General features: G+C 41.0%; 1 protein-coding gene across 7 annotated transcripts in view; it reads right to left on the reverse strand.

Annotated features, from left to right (window-relative positions):
- FAT3 (FAT atypical cadherin 3) overlaps nucleotides 1–21853 on the reverse strand; it is a 391200-nt gene that overhangs the window by 300109 nt on the left and 69238 nt on the right. For all 7 annotated transcript variants that reach the window (XM_054270169.1, XM_054270168.1, XM_054270172.1 and 4 more), the window contains exon 2: nucleotides 1503–4814. In XM_054270169.1, the coding sequence (XP_054126144.1) occupies nucleotides 1503–4797 (3295 nt within the window). In that variant the 5' untranslated portion in view covers nucleotides 4798–4814. The remainder of the gene's footprint in view (nucleotides 1–1502; nucleotides 4815–21853) is intronic.

Here is a 21853-nt window from a genome sequence, read left to right on the forward strand (position 1 = left end):
AAGCCATCACTTCTACTAGGGTAGGCACAGGGTAAAAAACTGCTTATTTCACTTAAGAGTGACACTTTCTCTACCAGCTCTTTTAAGTTCAATAAATGTCAAATGCTGAGATTTCTGTATCAATATTGCAGCATTGGCACCAACCTCTCCATACTTTATAAAGAGCCCATTGAGATTAAGTTGATACAACTCAATAAATAGGTAGGATGACATTTTCAAATGCAGGAGTTTAAATATTAAACACATGTCCAAATGTATAAATAATGTTGCCTGAATGCCTTCCGCTACTATCAGCACTGTAGGATATGTGAGTTTCTAACATTCCTGGAAATTACACTAGTTGCCCTCTTGACTTCTGACACTCAAGTCTGTTGTTTCCGGACATAAGGTTTTGACTGCAATCATCTGTGTACAGCTGCAGCAGCAAGGCTGTAGCAAAAATAGAATAAAAATATTTTTCTCTGCTTATACTATGAGAGTCACAGCACTTGTGATGTCGTCTGTTTTTCATAATGTTCAGTTTAGAAAGTTGACATTTGATTAAACAGTTTGAATCTGCCAAAACATACATTTTAATCTTATGTTTAATACCACATTCTCAATTAAAAGCTTCAGAAGAAGACATACAAACCACAGTAAACCCACAGCCCTAACATATTTAATAGAATTTCTGAAACTGTTGACTAATATTTTCTAATTTCCTCACTACTTCTAGTGGTGCACAGCTGCACCATTACTTCCAACAACCATCAGACATTTAAACAGCCCGTTTTTAAGTGTTTTACTAAACACACTTTTATATTTATATTTTGAACATTTCCCAATAGGGTGGTATGGTAATAAAGGTCAGCATCTGACAAAGCTTCACTATATTAACAATGCTTTCTAACATCAATATTCATAATGCTACTGGCTCCAAAGGAAAACTAGCACAGGTCATTTACAGCTATGAACATTTCCCTGGATTTTTACCTTTTACATAAGCACACCAACACTGATAAACACAAGAAAGTGTATTACAGAGGATGGTGTGTCATTCCAGAATAGCTTCCATGAAAAATTACTCCCAGCAACAAGAAACAAGGCCAAAAATAGGTTTTAGGACAAAATAATCTTTCTTTCATGCCCCTTATTTCATTGGGTTTAACACTGGATCTAAAGTCATGAGTACTGTGATGTTGTGGAGGGGGCCTGAGTAATCTACAGTGATCAACAGGGAATGCAATGACTGTAAGCGAGTCATTCTGTAACTATCACTGCCTTCTAAATGGAGTCCTCACATAGCTGCTGAAAAGAAATGCGTATTATTTCACATCCACAGAGTGATGAATGTAACCAGGTAATTAAATCATGTCCTTGCTGTGCCTGGAAAATCCTTACTTATAATTTTATCTTGCCTGTTAAGAAGAACTGAATTTCTCATTAAGGGTAGAAAACAATTATGCCTCAGCTTTGCTTTTGAAAAAAACCTCTATGAAGGGGAAATTAGAAACAAAACTCACCAGTTTCTTCATCGATGCTGAATCTCCCCAGTCCACTACCATCCCTGATGGAATACTGGATCTCCCCATCTCTTCCAGAGTCCTCATCTCGAGCAACAACTTGCAACACACTTGTACCGATGCGGGAGTTTTCCTTTACAGATCCAATGACAGCAAAGTCAGGAAAATAAGGGGTATAAAGATTTTCGTTAACATCCACCACTTCAACTTCCACAAAAGACAGAGAAGAGAGAGAAACCGGGCGCCCCTTGTCCTTGGCACGCACGGTCAGGTTGTAAAACTGCTGCTTCTCGTAGTCGAGCTCCTTGTTGAGGCGGATGGCGCCGCTGGCCTTGTCGATCTCAAAGCGCCCGTTGTAATCGTTCACCAGCGAGTAGCGCACTTGGCCTCCCAGGCCCAGGTCTGGATCATGCGTTTCCAACCAAGCTATGACAGTGCCAACTGGCAGGTCCTCAAGGACCTTCACGTTGTAGCTGGATGGGATAAAGGCTGGAGAGCAATCGTTAACGTCATCCAAAAAAACCTTCAGAGGCACAACGGAAAACTGCTGATGGCCACTCTCTGCTCTGTCCCGAGCCTCAATCTTCAGGGTGTAGTTTGCTTTTGCTTCCCGGTCCAGTTGATCTGAAACATATACCACTCCTGTGGAACTATTGATAGCGAATTGATGGGTGTCTGTCAGTACTGAGTAAGTCACTTCACCATTAGGTCCCAAGTCTTTATCTCTGGCTTCTACCTGGATAATCTCTGTACCAAGGCTTGTACTTTCTAAAATATTAACCGAATAACTGTCCTGTAGAAAAACAGGCTTGTTATCATTTGCATCCTCCACAGTGACAGTCAGCAGTCTCCATGCAGATTTCTGTGGGTTACCTAAATCATAAATTGTAATATTAAGGAGATAGAGTTCTGTTTTTTCACGGTCCAAGGGCATGAGAACACTAAGTATCCCCATCTCCATGTCAATGTTGAAACAACTATCTACATTACCATCAGAAATTGTATAAAGTACTCTTCCATTAAAGCCTGAGTCAGCATCATAGGCTTTTATCCTCAGGATGGTGGCACCAACTGGCAGATCTTCTGAAACCTTCACATCAGTAGGAAAGGATTTATCAAAATGAGGTGCCTGCCTGTTGACTGAATAAAAATCAAGAAAACCATCTTCCAAATTCAGCTTCACATTTGCTTTTGCCTTTTTGAGCAATTTTTCTGCTAGCTTCTGAGCAACTCTAGTTTCTCTACAGCTAAAGGTCTTTGAAGACACTTTCCCATGAACTACTGAAATATTAACAAACATAGCATCAGCAAAGTTCTCTCCATCAGTTGCGGTTATCTTAAGGCCAAAATTGCTATTCTTTATGCCAGAGTTAACAAGAGATTTTTTAAGCTGCAGGACACCAGAGTCTGGACTTAAATAAAAAAGGCCAAGTTCATTTCCAGAGATTATTTTGTACTTCACAAGCTCTAACTCATCTATGTCTATTGCAGAAACAGCAGTGATGTGACCACCAACAGGAAAATCAGATGAAATCACTCCCTGACAGGCCACTTTTTCAAAGAGAGGCTTGTTGTCATTGACATTACCGATGTATATCGTGACATTCACCTCACTCTCGTGGCGGTAGGGAGAACCCCAGTCGGATGCTCTCACAATGAACCTGTAACTTTCTGGTGAGGACTCAAAATCCAGTTCTTCAGATGTGCTGATGACACCTGTAAACTGGTTTATTGTAAATGGCAGTGAGTTCAGACTGGCAATACTATAGGTGATGTATCCGTTCTCTCCCCTGTCCTCATCAACGGCTGACACTGCCAAAACGCTGGACCCCACCGGGACACTTTCATTGACAAATGAGCTGTAGGAGAGCTGCTGGAACTCTGGAGTGTGATCGTTGGCATCCTCTAACCTGACAGTAACCTGGGCTTTTAAATCACCACCTTTGTTTGCATATACTTCTAATTCATAGAGGTCCTTCTCAATGATTCTCAAAGGACGAGCAGTAGTAATAAGGCCTGTGTTGGGATTGATCTTAAAATACTCAGCATCCTCACTTGGAGATAGTCTGTATTCCACACCCTGTGGCTCAGGCATCAGCTTAACTACTGCAACCACCACACCAGGAGGTGAAAATTCACTGATGTAAATATCATATGCTTCCTTTTCAAACTTCAGGGGGATACTTTCTTTCTTGGGACTAGCAATGTGGACCAGTTTGACCGCAGAAAATTTCTGAGGAGATCCTCTGTCCTTAGCTTGGAGAGTGAGGTTGTAACCATAAGGGAAACTGTCCCAGTCAATGGGCTTTCTTTCCTTGATTTTGTACTCATTCATCCATTTCCCTTCTTTAGTCAGAAAGAATTGTTCTAGAGGATCTCCAGCAACAATAGAAACAGATTCAATTTCTCCATTGGCTCCTTCATCTAGGTCATCAACATTAACAACTGCATAGGTAGGTTCCTTGTCTGATGGGGAGGGAATGTGGGTTACTACACTTATTGTTGGGGCATGTTCGTTTATACGTTCAATGTGAACATAAAGCTTGGCAGTGCTGCTTACACCATTGTTTCCATACAGCTTCATCCCACGGTCCACTGCCAGAATCTCAAGGTCGTATCTGTTTTTCTCATCATAATTTAACCGGCCACTTAAAGAGATAACACCACTCGTAGGATGAACTGAGAAGAGATCAACTTTACCTTTAAAGTAATAATAAAATTCACCGTTGGACCCAATATCCGCATCTGTTGCGGTCACCTGTGCAATGCTAGTCCTTAAGGGAGTGCTTTCTGCTATTGTGACAGAGTATGTGGTTGGTGAAAACAAAGGTCTTAGGTCATTCATATCCAAAACCTGGATGTTCACTTTTGTCCATGTTTCCAAGTCCTCTCCCCTGACAGACCCTTTTACCATCAATAAATAGTTGTCCTGGATTTCTCTGTTCAATATCGCAGAATTCCCACCTTTAGTCCTTATTCTGAGGAAGCAGAAGTCAGCAATGATGACTTCCTCTGCTTTAAAAAAACCCTCATCATCACCAGACACTATTTTGTACTTGATATCCCAGGAAAGGTCAGCCATGGTAATGCCCATCCTCGTCTGACTGTTGACATAGGTCCTGGCTGCAGAATTCTCGTACACTGTGGCATTGTAAGTGGAATGTGTGAAGTGAAAGCCAGGCGGGGCAGTCCCCTGAGCCACCTGGCAAACCAAGGCCAGGAACTTGACAATCAGAAGGGCAAGGCATGACGGAGGTAGCCGTGAGCCTGACCAGCGGCCCATATTCACGTCCATCACATCATTCTTTCACCCTGTGACAGAGGGGAAAAATAAAGGAAATAGTTGAACAAGAGATAAAAACTGCACTATGAAGTGACATGTCAAAATTACTTACTAAATTTCTAATTGAAAGTAAATCTATGTAATATCAATTCACCACATCTTTAACAAAACAGAAAGAGAGAACACTATACACACGCAGACATATAATCACACCAGCTCTGGGTATTTTCACACCTGTCTGAGTAGTATATATGCATGTCCACACACACACACATACATATATATATAACTACATATATGTATGTATGCACACATTTTTAAAAGACCCTACCACATCCATTTACACATGCATACAGTCCAGAATAATAATCACAGTAAAAAAAAAAAAATTAAAATCCACTATACGTACTTGTATAAATTTATATTGAAAGATGAACCACATACAGAAATTATTTTTTCTTATTTACCAGCAGCTCCAACTAAGCCTAAACTTGTTTGCTTTCAGAGCATATTGGAAAATTCATTTTCAGTCCCAACATTCGGAAGAGAGGATTTTCATGAATGTATTACTATCATAGTCAAATGCTACTTTTTTTTTATGATCAGTTAAGAATGATGAAATTTGAGCCATCAAGAACAAGTAGAATGAGAAGGTCATTATGCAGTCATTACTTTAAATACAAATACCTTCAGAAAAGACCCAGTGCCTCACTTCAAGAATCTAAATTGTGAGGTTAAGCAGAGACAGAGTAAGTGGAGGCACTGGCTGAAGGTTGCTGGAGGGTACTGCAGAAGGTGGGAGCCAAGTTCTGCTTATCTATTGCTTCCCCCTTGAAAGCAGAGGAAAGGAGCCTGAGGAAACTAGGCAGGTGCTATCATGAGGCAATGGGAATAAGTATCTTTGTTACAGAGTACATGCACTGCTACTAGTGAAAATCATAAAAATCAATTTGAAAAGGCAACTACTGAAAGATCCCCTGCACACACACATTGTTCTCTTTGTCATTTAAAAGCTACTTGAAAACGTTGTTTTCTCCAAGCTAGAACACAGGGAGGAAAAGGATAGGAAAAGTTGTCAATGACACAGGTTAATTTAAACTTCCAAAAGATTTCAGCTTCCCCAAGGAGATTTATAAATTGCATGCAAGTTTTGGAATATGAATTCATATTATTTGTCACCTCCAATGTAACGGAGGAACTACTGCAGCTTCAGTACTAACAACAAACAATTTATCATACTGATGTTGCAATGTCCACACACAACACTGCACTTCCTGATCCCACTGCCTATATCCCATTGTTTAACACACTGATCAATTTGGTCAATTCTCCTAAATGTTTGTCAAAGCACTCATCTTGCAATCACTTATTTTCACATGCAGTTCTCCCCCTGCCTTTGTTTCCTTCTTATTTTCAATTATAAAAAAAAAAAAGGAAATAAACTTTCTAAAAAGAGAATAAAAATGTAAGATTATTATCACCTTCTGGACCTGCATTCCCCCCAGTAGCCAGTGAATTTCATTTCTGGCAGTTCCTTTTCTGAATATGCCCAGTCAATTCCTATGCACATAGCATGCGAGTCCTATGATCAACATCTTATTCCATACAGTTCATACATCAAATAAGCACAATTCTCCAAAATGCTTAGGGTACATGAGGGAACAGGTTGACTTCCAGAGGTCCCAGGATGGAATTTGTCTACTTCATATAGGCAAGATTATTTTATCGCTGCTACCACTTCATTCAGCTGAAAGATCAGCAGTGGCACCTTATTCTTCAGCACAAGAAACATTCATCAATTTGATCCACCAGTACAAAAATATCAAAGTCCCTTATTTTCATGGGGCTTTATGGGATCACTTTTGAGTACTGAAACTAAAAGCTGTTGCCTCAGACTAGTGTGGGAGATGATGCTAGTTGTATTTATATTACATATATATATACACACATACATGTATTTACACAACATACAATAAACTGCTGAGGAAATTCAGCCAATGAAAATGGGAAATTCTAATGAGACAGCTCTCATGGGAAAATAAAGGGTTGGACCTTTTCTGTGATGTGCATTATTAAAACAATCAACAGACAATCACTGCATTGCTGCCTTTCATGAAGAGCACTTCAGCATCCTTTGTCTACACCACAATACCCGTCTCTCCCCCTGCTAAGAGAGAGAATTTTTGCTGGCTTACAAAAGACACTGATGTTACATTTCACATGAGCATCTAGACTTCTTTCATCACAGTTCAGCAACTTCCTAGAAATTCATTTTCCAATTCTCTGAAGTAGGGAAATAAATTGTCTTATCCTATTTGTCTCATTTGGTGGTCTAGTTTCTCCTGTCCATGCCATAGTTCAGCATGAGCAGGTTTCTCTCTACCTTTCAAGGCCATCAACAACAGGTTTCCAAGTCCAGCATAACTGGAAATCAGTTTCCCTGAGAACATCATTGTAAAAAAAAAAAAAAACTATTTGAAATTTTACTTTCAGCCCTACCCAATGTTACAGACTGCTGTGGCAGACAGGCATCAAAGGAGATACTTACAAAGCTCTGCAATTAGGGGAAATGAAAAAGTTGTGTGTATCCTCAGCAATAAAACACAACAACCTTATACTCCTATTCCATTTATCTTATAATTTTTAAAGAAAGCTGGGGCTAAGACCTTATCTCAAACACACTGCTGCAAGCAAGTCATGTCAATAGTCCACCAGGTTTTAGAGGTTCAGTGCAATCAATATCAGTCCTGAAACACCGAATTCCACCTAAAAGCAGCAGATGTATATGTGTGCTATTGAAAGCATGTTTTAGCTATGTGTACATATGTATACACAGACACACAGATCATGCATTTTTAAGTAGAATTTAATGGTTGGCACTGGACAAACTGGACTTTCACATCAGGCAGCACTTTCAGGGTTTGATTTCATCTCAGATGTGGTATGCAGAGTTGAAACAAGCTCCCCATTGAAGTTATTCATCTATCCATATATTTATATGGCTATCACCATTATATTATATGAAAGTCCCAATGGATGAGCTATTAAGCTGCCACTTGGGCAACCCAAGAATGTTTTATTTATTTACTGAATTCCTTTCTTCTGGGATATTTGTTTTTAAGAGTTCGTAATACATACATACTTAACACACAGGAAATGTAATGAGATAGGTTACAGAAACAAAGTACAAAGCAACCCGCAGTAAATTAGGAGGCATTTCTTTAAAGGCACTTCTTGTCAAAAAATGTTATGTTTAGAGTGAAGAGAAAGGTTGTGACTATTTTTGCTTGATTTTAAAATGTTTGGGCAGGAGCTACTAAAATAAAAATTCCCTAGTACTGCTCAGCATGGTTAGTATGAAGGGGAAAAAAAAAAAAAAAGGAAAAACACAAAGGAAATTAAATAAAAAAGGAACAGGGAAAAAGGTAAAAGCTTTCTGAGAGAGGAAAATTTTTCTACAATAGCAGCAGAGACTTAAAGTAAACAAATCCCATCTAACTACCCAACAAAGTGAAAAAAAACAACACAATATAGGAGTCCAGAATCTTCCCACTCTACCGCTCATAAAATTCTCTGGCCTTGAAGTGGGAAGGAAAAAATGGTAAAATAGAACAGTGTGTCTTGATTTTTAATACTCTTTAAAATAAATCTGAATATCATGGAGAGCTCTATGATTTTAAATTCAATTAATCATTTGAGTCATTTTCCTTTGCTCCTTGAACAAAGTTGGCTAACTATATGAACCAAACCCTGCAGAATAGCTGCAAGGACCTGTAGGTGGCTGCTACTCCTTAGAGGAATTGAGAGAGGTATGATCATCATTCCTTTATCTCATCTTGGCTCTGGCAACCTCCAGTCTGGGCTGCATCCAAACATAACACCCCACCAGACAGAGAAGGAAGGCTGAAGTCCCAGGAACTTCCAGGATTCCTGAACACCAAAAATGTGGTTCTAACTCAGTGCATAGATAGGAAAGAAGTGCTATCTATTCCCTGGTTTGACTCCTTCTCCCTGGGCTAATTTTTCTAATTCCAAAGACTTCCACATCATAAAATACTCAGAAAAGAAAACAGTGCATATATCTCTTGGGTAAACAAGAGCCAAAAGGTCTTTTATAGAATATAAGGAATATAGCAGGCAAATTTCTTCAGCAAACAGGAGGAATAAGCTTATAGTAGGCAACAGAAGGGATAACAAAAGTGCCTTCTCCTCTCTCCCTACTTTGCCTCCAAGCCCAGTTATACTCTGAGAGTATGTTTCCAGTTGGCCATTAGGCAAATTAATTCAGGCAATGTAACTAGCTAATACAAAATAACCATTAAAGACTTTTTTACATGTCCTTTGAAGACAGAAGAAACTCATTTGTGCTTTAACTTCCAACTTCAATGAAGGGTGAAGAACCCAATGGAGCTCATATATAGGTCCTCTGGGCTATGAGAAGCAAAAAAGTTTCTTGACTTCAGATAAATTTCTGAGAGTCAAGGTATTTGTGCACCTATGTGCATAAATGGGGGAAAAAAAAAAGGGCAGTCAAAAAACCTTGACTGAAAGGTTTTCATCTTAATTTGCATTTCTCTTGGTGAAGCTGGGAAAGGACACGTGTCTCCTCACATAGACAGGACTGGAGACCTCATGTTTTGGACAAATACTACAATTTGGAGTTACTACTGCTTCCTTGAGAGAATTGCCACAATTCTCTAAGCAGATTTACAGAAAAAACAGTATATTTAAAAATGCAAAGGTATTTTTGGGAAGTAGAAGAACAGTAACATCACATGCACATGAAGTCTAAGTAGTATGTAGAGAAGTCATGCATCTGCTCCAGAACAGAAGCTCTTGATTTCTTTGGAAGTGGCCTCAATCTTTCAAGGCAACTCCTGTCATTAAAACATCAACATCAACAACAGCTAATCTATTCTCATGGTCTAACCATCAAAACACAAGGCATGAAACCCGTTCTCAGTGTTCTTTTCTATCAACAACAGCAATTTGACTACACAAAACCTTCTGTATGACCAGGCCATTAGGAGCTGCAAAAAGGATACAAGGAAGATTGCAAAGCATTGGGGTAGGTTTGCAGTTGTCACCTATGAAAGGCTTGCATCAAGCTGCATCAGTGAAAGAAAAAGAACTGTCAACAAATCCACTGTCAATACTGCAACCAGGAGGTGAGAGTCCAGGTATGTCAGTGCCCTCTCGGAAGAAGTATCTCCCATAGCACAGAACCATTGAAAACTCTTCTGAACTCATGGGAATTATTATTTAGGCACTTGGAAGATACCAATTGAGGAGTTTAAAGACCAAGGTGTCATTCTACCTGCAAAGCTGAAATACAGAACTAGAGAGACATGGATTTTTTAACTCTCCTCTCATTACACAGGCAATATCATTCACATGTTGTCAAATTAATAGTGAATAAGGGAAAAAAGCATGTTTGAACAACACTTCCCATAGCCAGACAACTTCCTTGCACTCTATAGTAATTCACCCAGTTAGGAAAGGCTAACAATTTACTGGCCAGGAAAAGAAGTCAGAATACAGAATAGGAATTTAGAACATGTGCCATACAGAAATGAATTAAAGATTTGTGTTCAAGCCTAGGCAGGAGGCAAAAAAAACCTTAGTGACACTGACAGATTTACAACAGGAGATATATTCATGGAGCTACCTGCTCCCCGATGAGCACGAAGATCTGCTTTTCCATATATATGATTATATCATGATGTGTTTATCCCCAGAAGAGAAGGTGAAGACAAAATGATCATTTCTGCAGAGTAAGCCCTTGCAAGAGACAGCCCTATAAATCCTAACCTTTCTCAGAGCTGCAAATCCTCCTGCTGCCTGCATGTCATTCCACACAGCAGACAGGCCGCTCAGCGTGTAGCAAGTGTAATTCAGGCCCTAGGAAGTGAAGATTTAGCCACCCAGCCGTATGTTATGAATAACTTTGTTTTGCTAGCAGGTGCTGGGGATTTTTTCCATACACCAAATTTTGCCAACTATCAGTTCATCAGCAAATGCTTCCACCTGTGAGCAGGGGCTGAGCATCATTTTTTTGCCCAAATAAAGGGTGCAAAGGGTCTGTTGGACTCTCCCTTTCCCAATGAGGGTGAAACGTGGCTGGAGGAAAATGTAGGAGGAGGGGGGAGGAATAATTGGCCGCCATGTGAGATCTGTCAAAAGTGAATTTCTGGGAGCCACCTTACAAAGGACTTGAGCTTGTCCCTTGGTGGTCTGCCTCCAGGGAAACAAAGGCTGCTATCCAGTTTTCACGCTTTGTGTATCTGAAATCCCCCCCGGGTCCTGCTTCTTACTCACTGTAAAACTGGGATGCTTTGGGGCAGTTTCAAAAGGAGCCAGTTATTGTCACGGGGGCTTCCTTATGGAACACATTCAATGATACTATTTCTTGCTTATCTGCCTTTCTTTTTTTCCCCTTATGTATTATTCATAAATCTACTTTGACCCCTGTCCGAGGAGTTCTAGCTTGAAAGTTCTTTCAAGCTGTAATGTCAGCAGCAAAAATCCAGCATTGATGAGTCCCACTCCTGTCACTGCTGGTCTTTCCTCAGCTCTTCCTTCACCACAAGTAAATATGGATCCCCTCCAAGCCGACAGCTTTTTACCAAGCTGCACCTCTGATCCTTAGGGGCAAGAGCTCTGCTCATACACCCAGAGGCTGCTGAGGATGGGGAGCAGGACCACAGCCTGCCATGGGGCACATTCCAGCTGCACACAGTGGCATTTGAGCAGTGATTTGACTGGGCTCTCTGTCCTTACCATAACACAAATAATAATGCATAATAATAATGATACAACAATTTGAGATGAAATGGTCTTTGTACAAAACCCTAGAGCAATCCAAATCTCAGCTTTTTTACAGTATCAGGTGAAACACAGCAACAAAATAAGCACTTTTTGAGCTGCAGCACTGATGTGAAGATGATGTACCTGCAGCTTAAAAACATATTCCACCTTTGCCACACAAGGCTCAGTTCCCCCCATGAACTCTCTTCCAGGGTTGTTTTCCTGCAAACTCACGCCCACTAGTCCCAGCTGCTGCTGGTGGCTGCCTCTGGTCTGCTCTGTGTTTGGGATACTGCACATACTCCTTCTGACAGCCTGCAGAGGCTTGTATAAACTATTTGGATACGGTTTATAGTAAGAAAGAAGTCCATGAGATTTACAACTACTGTTTCCAGGGCCATAAATAGGTATGTAGGTATAAGGACAGCAGAAAGCTGTTACTCTCAGAGGAAAAAAATACTATATATCTCCCTTAGACACTCTGTGTGGGGAGGCAGGGCAGCTCATATGGTCCAGACCTTTATAGACGGGCAAATGAAGGGAGACTGAAAATAGAGATGCATATACAAAAGCTTCTTCGCTGCTGACACCTCAATATAAAACACATGACATAAAATGGAGATTAAGGAAAAACACTGTCAGGTTGGACTAGATGATATTTAAAGATCTCTCCCAACCCTAACCATTATATGGACCTATGATTATGAGATGCCAAATCAAAATCATGATAGTCCAGTAAGGACTTTACAAACAGAGTGTAGGATAAAGCTTTTCACTCTACACCAAACAAGACATATGAGTGTTGCCAGGTACCTTTAAATAAAAACACAATTAAACAGAACAATCACTTGATAACTAGCTAGATCTTACTAACCTAGTCAGGAAGAAAGAAAGAAAACAAAACCTTGAGGCTAGGAATTGGATTATTGGTTTTGCAGTGCCATATCTCTTCAAGAGAGCTGTGACACACAGTAACACAAAGAGATCATGATGGAAGTGGAAGGAGAAAATATTTTGATTGAGATTCTCAACAAGTTTGAGATTTGAGAACAAAATCCAGATTTAGCAATGAACATTTTTCTTTTGGTAGGGCAGGAATCTGCAGGGTGCTGGCACTTCCCGCTGTGTCACAGGCTGACACGGAGCTGCTTCTGGAGCAACACACCAGAGTTGTCTAAACCACCTAGAGATCCCCACGTGGGCCTAGCTGCTAGGCACTGCAGAGCAGCCCCCTTCCTGAAAGCCAGCTCCCCAAAATCTGCCTCTCAGTGGCCCTCTGATGAAACAGTCTCTGAAAACTTGGACAAACTGTAAAAGCCCACAACTGCTCACAAGAAGAAAGAAAGAAACAAACAAAAAAAGCGACTGTTGATAAATACAGTGGCTGTTCTCCAACTCTTTCTGAAAAAAAGAAATCAGAAAGTTTGTCACTTGTTTTAAGGGGCAGTATTTACAGAGAGGGCTCTTCCCATTACTTTTTAAAATTACATCCAGCTCTGGCCATCATTGTTGGTTAACCTGCCTAAGTAAAAAGCAATGCACAACTACATCAGGTCAAATAAATCACATTCACTCAGATAAGTGAAATACATACTGCAGACATCACGTGGGAAATAGGACTGCATCTACTTTTCTAACAGTTCTGAGAGAAACCTAGAAATTTCCTTCCAGCTCATGTGTTAAGGTTCAAACACTGCAAGAAGAAAAGCTCTCCAAAAAGCTGGCCTTGGACAGCTATCTGCATTAGAAATGCCCAAATCCATACAAGCTGCTAAATCCAATTACTTTGAAGGGAATATAACACCACACTATTTCTGATGCACACAAGGGCGTTCTCGTGGCACTCAGAGAGACAGATCTGTCTTGGCTGTGTGGAAGAGCCGCTGGTGCCACCTCCACCAGTCACCACCACACAGAGAGCAGCCCCCAAGGGAAAAGCACAGCACTGGAAGCCTTCAGCATCCTGGAACTCCTTCTACATTCAAACATTTCATCCCTACTGAAACCACGACTCTGCCCCCCTCCAATGGTCGGCTCATGCACAGATATTTGAGATGACAACCACTTTTCAGCTAACCATACGTTAACTCAAACCACCACAGCTTCAGCTTTCCAACTCGGCCAGTTCAGCCACCACAGCTGGGAGTCCCCCAAAGCCAGTTGCGTGTTTGGAAAGGTTCAGCTCTGCAGACATGGCTCAATTAAAAGCTCCACAGAGCACAGATCGCTATTTAAAGCTGAACTGTTCGCTTTTGTTTATTTATAGCAAAACCATTAATTGCTAATCACATATTTGTTTGCTGGAAAACCAAGGCTCCAAAATAAACACCAGGTTTAAAGACTGTTCACAGAACACTGAATGGTATCAGGAACAGTGCTAAAAATGTAAATCAGAAACATCAAAACACATCAGGACTTCAACTCAAGGAACAAACAACCCATTATTTCTGTGCCAGAAAAGAGGTTTCCCATAAGCCGCCAGTTACCCACAGAGTCATCTACAGTCCAGCACTTATTTATGTCCCGAAGAATAACACAGACCATGGCAGAGTATCTGTTGAAAATATCTACATGGCAATCAACATATGCGAGATTAAATGAGGGATCTCTTAATGCAGATTTTTGACAATCACCTTGGAAAAGTGCCTTTAAAATATTTGGCAGAAGAGGCTGAACCTCAGAAAAAGTGTATTTTCATTTACAATCCAGTTTCAAATGTCAAAATCATACAAAATTTGAAAAAGAAGAAAAAAGAAACTCTGCTTTCTTTTAGCTCTCTTCACCAGCAGAGCTCCACGCTTCCCTCTGGAGAAGCATGTTTCTCAAATATCTACAGGAGCAGTGCATGGGAAACGAGGGGATACAGCCATACAGAGCTGCGATCTGCCCTTTCTCTATGAAAGGGCACAGCAGCCCAGGCTTCATGGAGAGCCTCACAACCAGGAACACTGGGAAGCAGGAACAAACTTCCAAGGCAGGCTGCTATCTACCTCCTGAAATCCCTGTGGGTACTGGACTTCTCTGAGGCACCCACAGTCAATGGCTGTCACAAAAGCTTCCACTGCAAAGTGCCTCCACCTGCCCTGACAGCACTGCCCTTGAGAACCCTGATTTTCATGCATACTTGAAGGTCAGGTTAGTGCAAACGCTTAGCCCATTTCCAGCTGAGGCAACAGGCACAGTGTCTCAAGCCCCTTGCTCCAGGGTGCACAGGAGAACCCTCCCACATACTCCAGCTCTCAGTGCCTTGCTATGCTGCCCTTGATACCTGCAAAATCTAGGGCAGGAAGGTTTCCCTACAAAGCAATACTTGCCAGCATTTATGGCCTAAATTCCCAGAACAGAGGGTCATAGAGTTGTGTTTCTCACTGCCACTGCCACAGCTACCATTCAAAACTCATCATTTATTCACAGGAGCTTGGGCTTGGTGAGGAGTTTGGGTTTAGTCTTCACAATTATATGCAGATCTTGGAAAGTTAAGTGGACACTGATCATGAAATGGAGTCCAGTAAGGCAGAGGTAATAATAATAATAATAACACCAACAATAGGGTTGTGACTCCATTATGTTGCTTACAATGGCAGCCACCAAGAAAAACAGCTGGATTTCAATGTCTCATCCATTTCTGTTTGTTCTCCTGGAGTCAGGATCACATGCAGCCAAAGGTCAAGTTGCAAAGCCTATGCTCCAAAATCCCAGGCACACCATACATTGCCTGGAGTAAATCACCTAAACATGCAAGGCAAGTTCAGGCCCAGTCCCCCTGACCATGAATTCATCATCTCTCCCTCCTGTGCATCAGTTTGCTGTCAGACTCCTTGGTCTGGCCATTCCCTGCCTGCTGGTGCCACATCAAGTCCCTGGGGTAAGTCTTCCTAATAGAGCCACCCCATCCCTTAGACACTTTGACAAGCAGAGAAATTGCTAGTGAAGCGACCACATCACATGCTAAACATCCATCCTCATGCTTGCCAATAAATGGAGCAGATCCCATGTCCCCAAGCTGCTGACACATGTTCTAAAACACAGCCAGTCACTGGCTCTACACCTTCTGTTTGTTCACCCAGAGTGGAGTAATCAGTGCTAGCACCCCCATACCATCCCAGCTGTTCCCTCACAACCCAGGCACGGCTTTGCCATGCTGCTCCATCACTCCTGCCTCATCCCAAAGGTGCTGTGATGGCGTGCAGCTCCCAGGAGATGTGCTAGGGTAGTGCTTCTTACAGCATTCCACGGAAGAAAGCTCAGGCCATATATTCACCATTTTTCTTGCCCTTTTTCTTTTGACAAGAGACAGGGAAAACTGCTCAGATGAAATAAAAAGGACTCCAGCCTAAATAACAACTCTTTACTCATGCCCAGTGAGGCTCTCTGCTCCTGAATTTGAAACCTCAATTTAAATAGAAGTTCCACATTACAAGGCATTACTTGCAAATAGCTCCTCCTCAGGCTCCACCATGCACTGACTGAAAGTCAGTTGCCACTTCAAGCTGATCCCTGTAAATCTCCAGAAAGGTAAAAAACCAAAAGAAGTTGTTTTGGAGAGCATCGGGTCAAAGATCAACATCATTGGGAATAATTTAACCTGTTTCCTCTGTATTTTTAAGATGAAACTATGCAGGGGGAAAAAAAGTTATATAAAATAGCAGTGCATAAGCTTTCAAAGCAAACTTACAGATCCAAAACTAAGGGGGAAAAAAAAGCAGCATGCCTCACTTGTGAAAGAAACTATTATGGGTAAGGACAAAATATCTGTATATAATATTGTTCTGTACCACTTTGATGGGAAAAGACTGCCAATAGCTTTCAGCATATGAAAGCTGCTGTGAGGACTTCAATAAAACTGAGTATACTGTTAAAAAACCTTCTCATATGCATCCCTAGAATTTATCTTCAAATGCCATTTTATTAAATTTTGTATTCTCTGGCTTTTGGAAAAATGCTTTTATTTTATTAAATGAAACTACACAAGATATTGTTTCTCTGAAGAAAAAGCATCAGTAGGAATATAAAGTAGTTCTTTCAACACTAAAAGACACACAACGTTTTGAACTTGAAACCAGCTTCCAGTGAGAGAGCACACTTCTAGTTTGACTGAGGGTGTACACACACACACACACAGAGCATTTCATCACAGCTGCCCTCATACCTCATGTAACTACACAGCCTGTGACAGTTACAGACATTTCAGAGTTTAAATCCTTGTTGCTGTGTTTCTAGGGAATATCCCAAGGTCTAACAGGGTCTTGAAGAACACAAAAGCATTAATTCTTTTTTTTGATGTGCAAAAATACTGCTCCCAAGCAGATGTTTCTCAAGTGCATATGAAAGTATCCTCTGCAGCCAGTGGAACAATGAGGTAAAAACCAGGAGGTAACACACGCAGAGCTTCATGCCCACATGCAGCATCAGTGAAGGGCCATGACAGACGGTGCATCACTGTGTCAGTACCACAGCCTGGAGGCTCCTACCAACTTCTTTGCAAGAGTTACAGACACTCTGCACAACTAAACCTAATTACATTCAGGCATAATCCTTTCATGCCACAGCTTGGTGATCACTTTACAGCAGGATAAGCCACCGTGGCCACCAAAGCAGCTGTCCCAGGCTCAAGCCCCCTGCTTTTCCCTGTTGTTTCTTTTTTCATTTTTATTTTTTTGTTGCTTGTGTGTGTATGCATGGTTTTGGCATTGGTTTTGTCTTTGTTATTGTTGTTTTGGTTTAGTTTGGGTTTTGTTTATTTGTTTTCCATTGATTTTGTTCTCAGTGGGGATTGAGCTGCCCTATTGCAAATATGCCTGTGAACAAAAGGGAGGGAGGGAGATGGGAACGGGTGCCTAGGGCAGGCAGGATCCTTTCCATGACCATGGCAGCTCAAACTGTTTGTTAAACAACAGCCGGAGTTGAGGCAACCAAGATGGTGTGTAAAGAGCAGAAAGTACCTTTGAGAGACATACTGAACACTATCAAAATACCCAAGCCTTAAATAGACACATGAAGTATTTAAATGCTTTCACACCCATAACAAGTTTTGTTTACTGCCCAGCATTTAAACAGCTTTTTCTTTACTATTGTAAAATTGTTCCCAAACAGTGTGAACTCCATGTTACAATGAATAGTAGCGCTCTAACCCCTATTTACAACCCATTCAGCAACATAATTCCAGAAATAGCATGCAGGATTTCCACACTCTAAAAAATAAAACCTGTTCTTGGCTCAAAAGAACTTGTGCAAATTAGCTGACAAGAATCACTTCCTTTTGTTCTTCCTCTCAAGTACAGAACATTAGAGGAAAAAGAGAATCACTAACCAGGCAATATGAAAAACTTTTATTAAAGCCATTAGAACCACGAAGCATTGTTAACGTCCCTCTTGTAATTATATGCAAAATGTTCAGTAACCAAGGAAACAGCGTAGTAATGAAGTTGGGGACTACTGTATAAATGCACCTTCTAAATCACCACCAAGAATATCTATTCTGGAGGAACTGGCCAGTTTATTAGTGTGTGACACCCCTGATCGCTTAGACATGCTACAGCTTAAAAACAAAAAGCTAACAAGCTACTTTTACATAAAGGGCCCTTTTGTTTCCCATGTATGAACAGCCCCTTCTTAGCATCTAGTTACAGAGTTCCTCTGCAGAGCTGAAGATTTCTCTAAGCCTGTATTCACCTTCATGGGAGTTGTTCAGTAATGATGGGCACTAATTAAACTGCATAGCCAGAGTCCTTTGCCCCAGGTTCTCAGCAAACTGAAATGTGCAATAGGAGAAATACAGAAACTGTGCTCTCCTCTGGACCCCATTGGTCTGAAATCCACTTCATTGGCACCAAGCACTACTGCATATTGACTCATTCCCACATTATTAAAATTAATTCAAAAATGAATACTTATGCTCCAATATCAACAGCTCATGCTCTGGGATATTTTGTAGGAAGGCAGGCTACAGTAAGGAAGCCAATGCAAAATTAACTCCTGCTTTTTGGTGTTAGCACTTAGAGCATCATGCCAAACCCCAGTTTTCTGAGCTCAATTTCAGCAAGCATTCGTTTATTCTCCTCATTTCTGTGGCAGCTTATTCCCCCACACAACCACTGAACAGAAAGCAGTCCCAGTGGGTTCAACCACTCTGTCATGCTAAGAATGAACTTTGGTATTCCTCTCTTCCAGTACTTGTGACAGTTTATAGGAGCACATACCTCAACATCCCAGCTTCTCCAGATGCCCCCAAAGTCTTTCTATGTGACCTTTACATTCCTTTTTGGCTCATTTTTTTCCATGTCTGACTGATAACATGCACAGTAACAGAACTCTGTCATTATCCTGGATGCTTTCAGAGATGCTGATTTTGTAAAAGAGAGTCCACCAATACCTTCACGCTCCCTCTTCTTTCAGGCCTTGTCACTTACATTTTCCCAAACTTTATTCCTTTCCCAGTGTAACCCTTGTCATCTCTGAAAGATCTAAAGACAGCTTGTCTGCCCTGCTCTTTCTACTCACACTGTTAGTTTTTGGTTTTGTTTTTGGGTTCATTGTTTTTGGGTTTTTTTTTTTTGGGGGGGGGGGTGTCTTTCACAGCTTCTCATTCTGTTACTTTTTTTACACTTCCCCTCTTCCAGACTGTGTGGGGTCAATCCCCAGACGGTGTAGGGTTGATCCCCATTCTTACACCCTGAACAGCTTCATCTCCTGGAACATCTCACTGTTTTGTCTGCTGCTTTCTCTTCTCAAGCTCCAAAGCTCATTTTCACATACCAATAAAAAGATCTTGCCCAACTAACCTTTTAACTGGCTCCTATGCCTAAAATGCTTTCTTAAAAGGCTGTACAGGTTAGGGCCATACTCTGTCAGTATATCCCAGCTGTACAGCATGTCCTAATGGGAATTTCTGCATTGTATCAGTATACCTAAAAATCTGGCTTACAGCACCATAATTATCTGATTAGCAGACTGGCTAAACCCTTTATTTTCTAAAGGCATCACCCTGTACTCTTGTACTTGAAGCAGCTGTGCCCTCAAAGCATTTAAGCGAGTGAACTGTCTCATTCCCATTCCATTTTACTGTATGGTCAGCTCAACCACTTCATCAGCATTGGTTTTTTATTTTGCTTATGACCAACAGCCATGACAGTAGCAATGCCAAGAGCATCAAGCCTCTCCTAAAAGCCACATCAAAGATGGAATACCTAGAAACACCACATCAATGAAGTCAGAACCCAGTAAGGGTCACAAGCTGTCAGTGTTGAGAGCTGAGCTGGCACACCTCTGCCAGGCACTTCTACTTAATGCAAAAAGTTACTATTCCAATCAAGGCTGCTTAATTCAGAAAACTCTGAATTAAAAAAAAAAAAATCCTAAAAGGGCATAGGGGCATTTCAGCAACTTCCCAAGATGATACTGCTTATGCAGAGTCACCAAGAACTCAGCAGCAAGGAAATGCTAAGGCAATTTGAATTAACTAAATCTTTAATAGGCAGGTGCTAGGTTCAAGACTGTAAATATTAACTACCTCCACAAAACCCACGGCCAAAAGGGTAGCTCTTCCAGCCAACAGCACTCTCATTTTCAGAGGTACATGGCACCTAGGGCCCAGTTCAGTGGGAATGTCACTGTTCACTACCATGGGAAACTTGAGTTCTTCACCTCTTCCTGGTTTAGTTTACTTATTGTGGTTTATGCTTATCTGTCTGCCATGAATGTCATGAGGTTTAATTAGTTTTGGTCTGCAAAACACCCTGAGTTCCCCTGGAAAAGCTGTATATGCAATCACAGTAGGATCCCTGAAAGATAAAATTTTCTTGGCATCCCCAGAGGATCCAGCACAAGCAGCCAGAGGACAACTCCAAAGACAAGGTACTCGAAGCACAAAATTCTGCAATCTCCATCCGTAGCTCAAGAATCAAAAGTTTCAGGGGCAGTATTTTGGTACAACGTACAACAGAGCTGCTGTAGGAGTTTCAGAAAAGTGCTGGCAAAAACACTATCAACAGCATCTTTCAGCATAAATAAGGCAAGTAAAAAAAATAAAAACCAACACAACAAAAACCTTAAAATGGAAATATTAGGGGGGAGAATTGAAATCAACAATACTAACAAAAGCACCATGTGGGTTTCTTAAATATCCCAAACAGCTTAAAGTTGCCCAGACTCCTGCATTCATTAACTGTTCAGGACACAGATTTATTTATTTATGGCTCAGAAAAGAATTCCCAGCTCAGAAGCTTTCCAAAGAACAACCCTCCCCAGTTCTGCATGGGCACCTCAGCCAACTTGCCCTGCCATTTCTTATTCTGATGCTAATGCAGTTCAAACAACCCAACCCTGCATTTTTTATCTATGCAATAAGCCTATCTTTAGGTCACTTAGTTGTGTCAGTTTAAATCACAACATTCTCACAGAGAAAAATCTCATCTTTTTTTTTTTTTTACTTCTGCAGACAGAGAAGGCAGAAGGAAAAAAAAAAACCAGCTTTTATAAAAACACTATTTTTTGTTTGTGGTGCCTAATTCAAGCCCTTCTGAAACCTGTGTGAATTTAAACAGCAGTTGAACCACAAAAAACAACAAATTTTAATTAAGATTTGCAGTTACCTTCAAGACAAGGTACCCTGAGAAAACCCAACCATACACAGGCCTATCATATAATATTATTAGGTCTTATCAAAGTCTGCTGGAATAAAGGCCAAGATTCTATTGATCTCTGTGGGCTCCAGTTCTCTCTCCTTTGTAAAATAAGCCTGGATTCTGCTACTCCAGTTTTCACAAGCATCCACACAGGAATAGTCACAAGGCTTCTCACAAGAGGGAAAAACCGTGAAGTTGAAGCCATCCATAAAAGGTACTGGATTTATTCCAGATGTGGAACTGTTTTTAATTAATTTGGAAGCATTTGAAGTATTCCCTCATTAAATATGCTTTGCATTTTACACATGTACATAAGAGAGCAAGAAAACCCAAAACTGAAGCCAAAATCATAATGTCTTATTAAAAAGACTCTGACACCACTTTTAGCAAAATTAGGCTCATATGAAGACAAGATTTACAGCAGTGCCATAACTCACACCACCATTCAAAGCATGCAGTTCCTGCACTGCCCATCCATCCCTAAGCAACCTCACCTTGACCTGGAGCACTCACTGGCTGGGAGCTCTCCTCTCAGCCCTGCACCTCAGCACACAGGACACTTTCCACTGTGCCCATCCCCAGCACACAGAGCAATCCTTGAAGTTCAAGACACCAGTTCTTGTCACAGCACATGCCAC

This window comes from Melozone crissalis, unplaced genomic scaffold (assembly GCF_028551555.1).
Source record: "Melozone crissalis strain CALT ecotype California unplaced genomic scaffold, PUWL_Pcris_2 ptg000008l_1, whole genome shotgun sequence".
Lineage (NCBI taxonomy): Eukaryota > Metazoa > Chordata > Aves > Passeriformes > Passerellidae > Melozone > Melozone crissalis.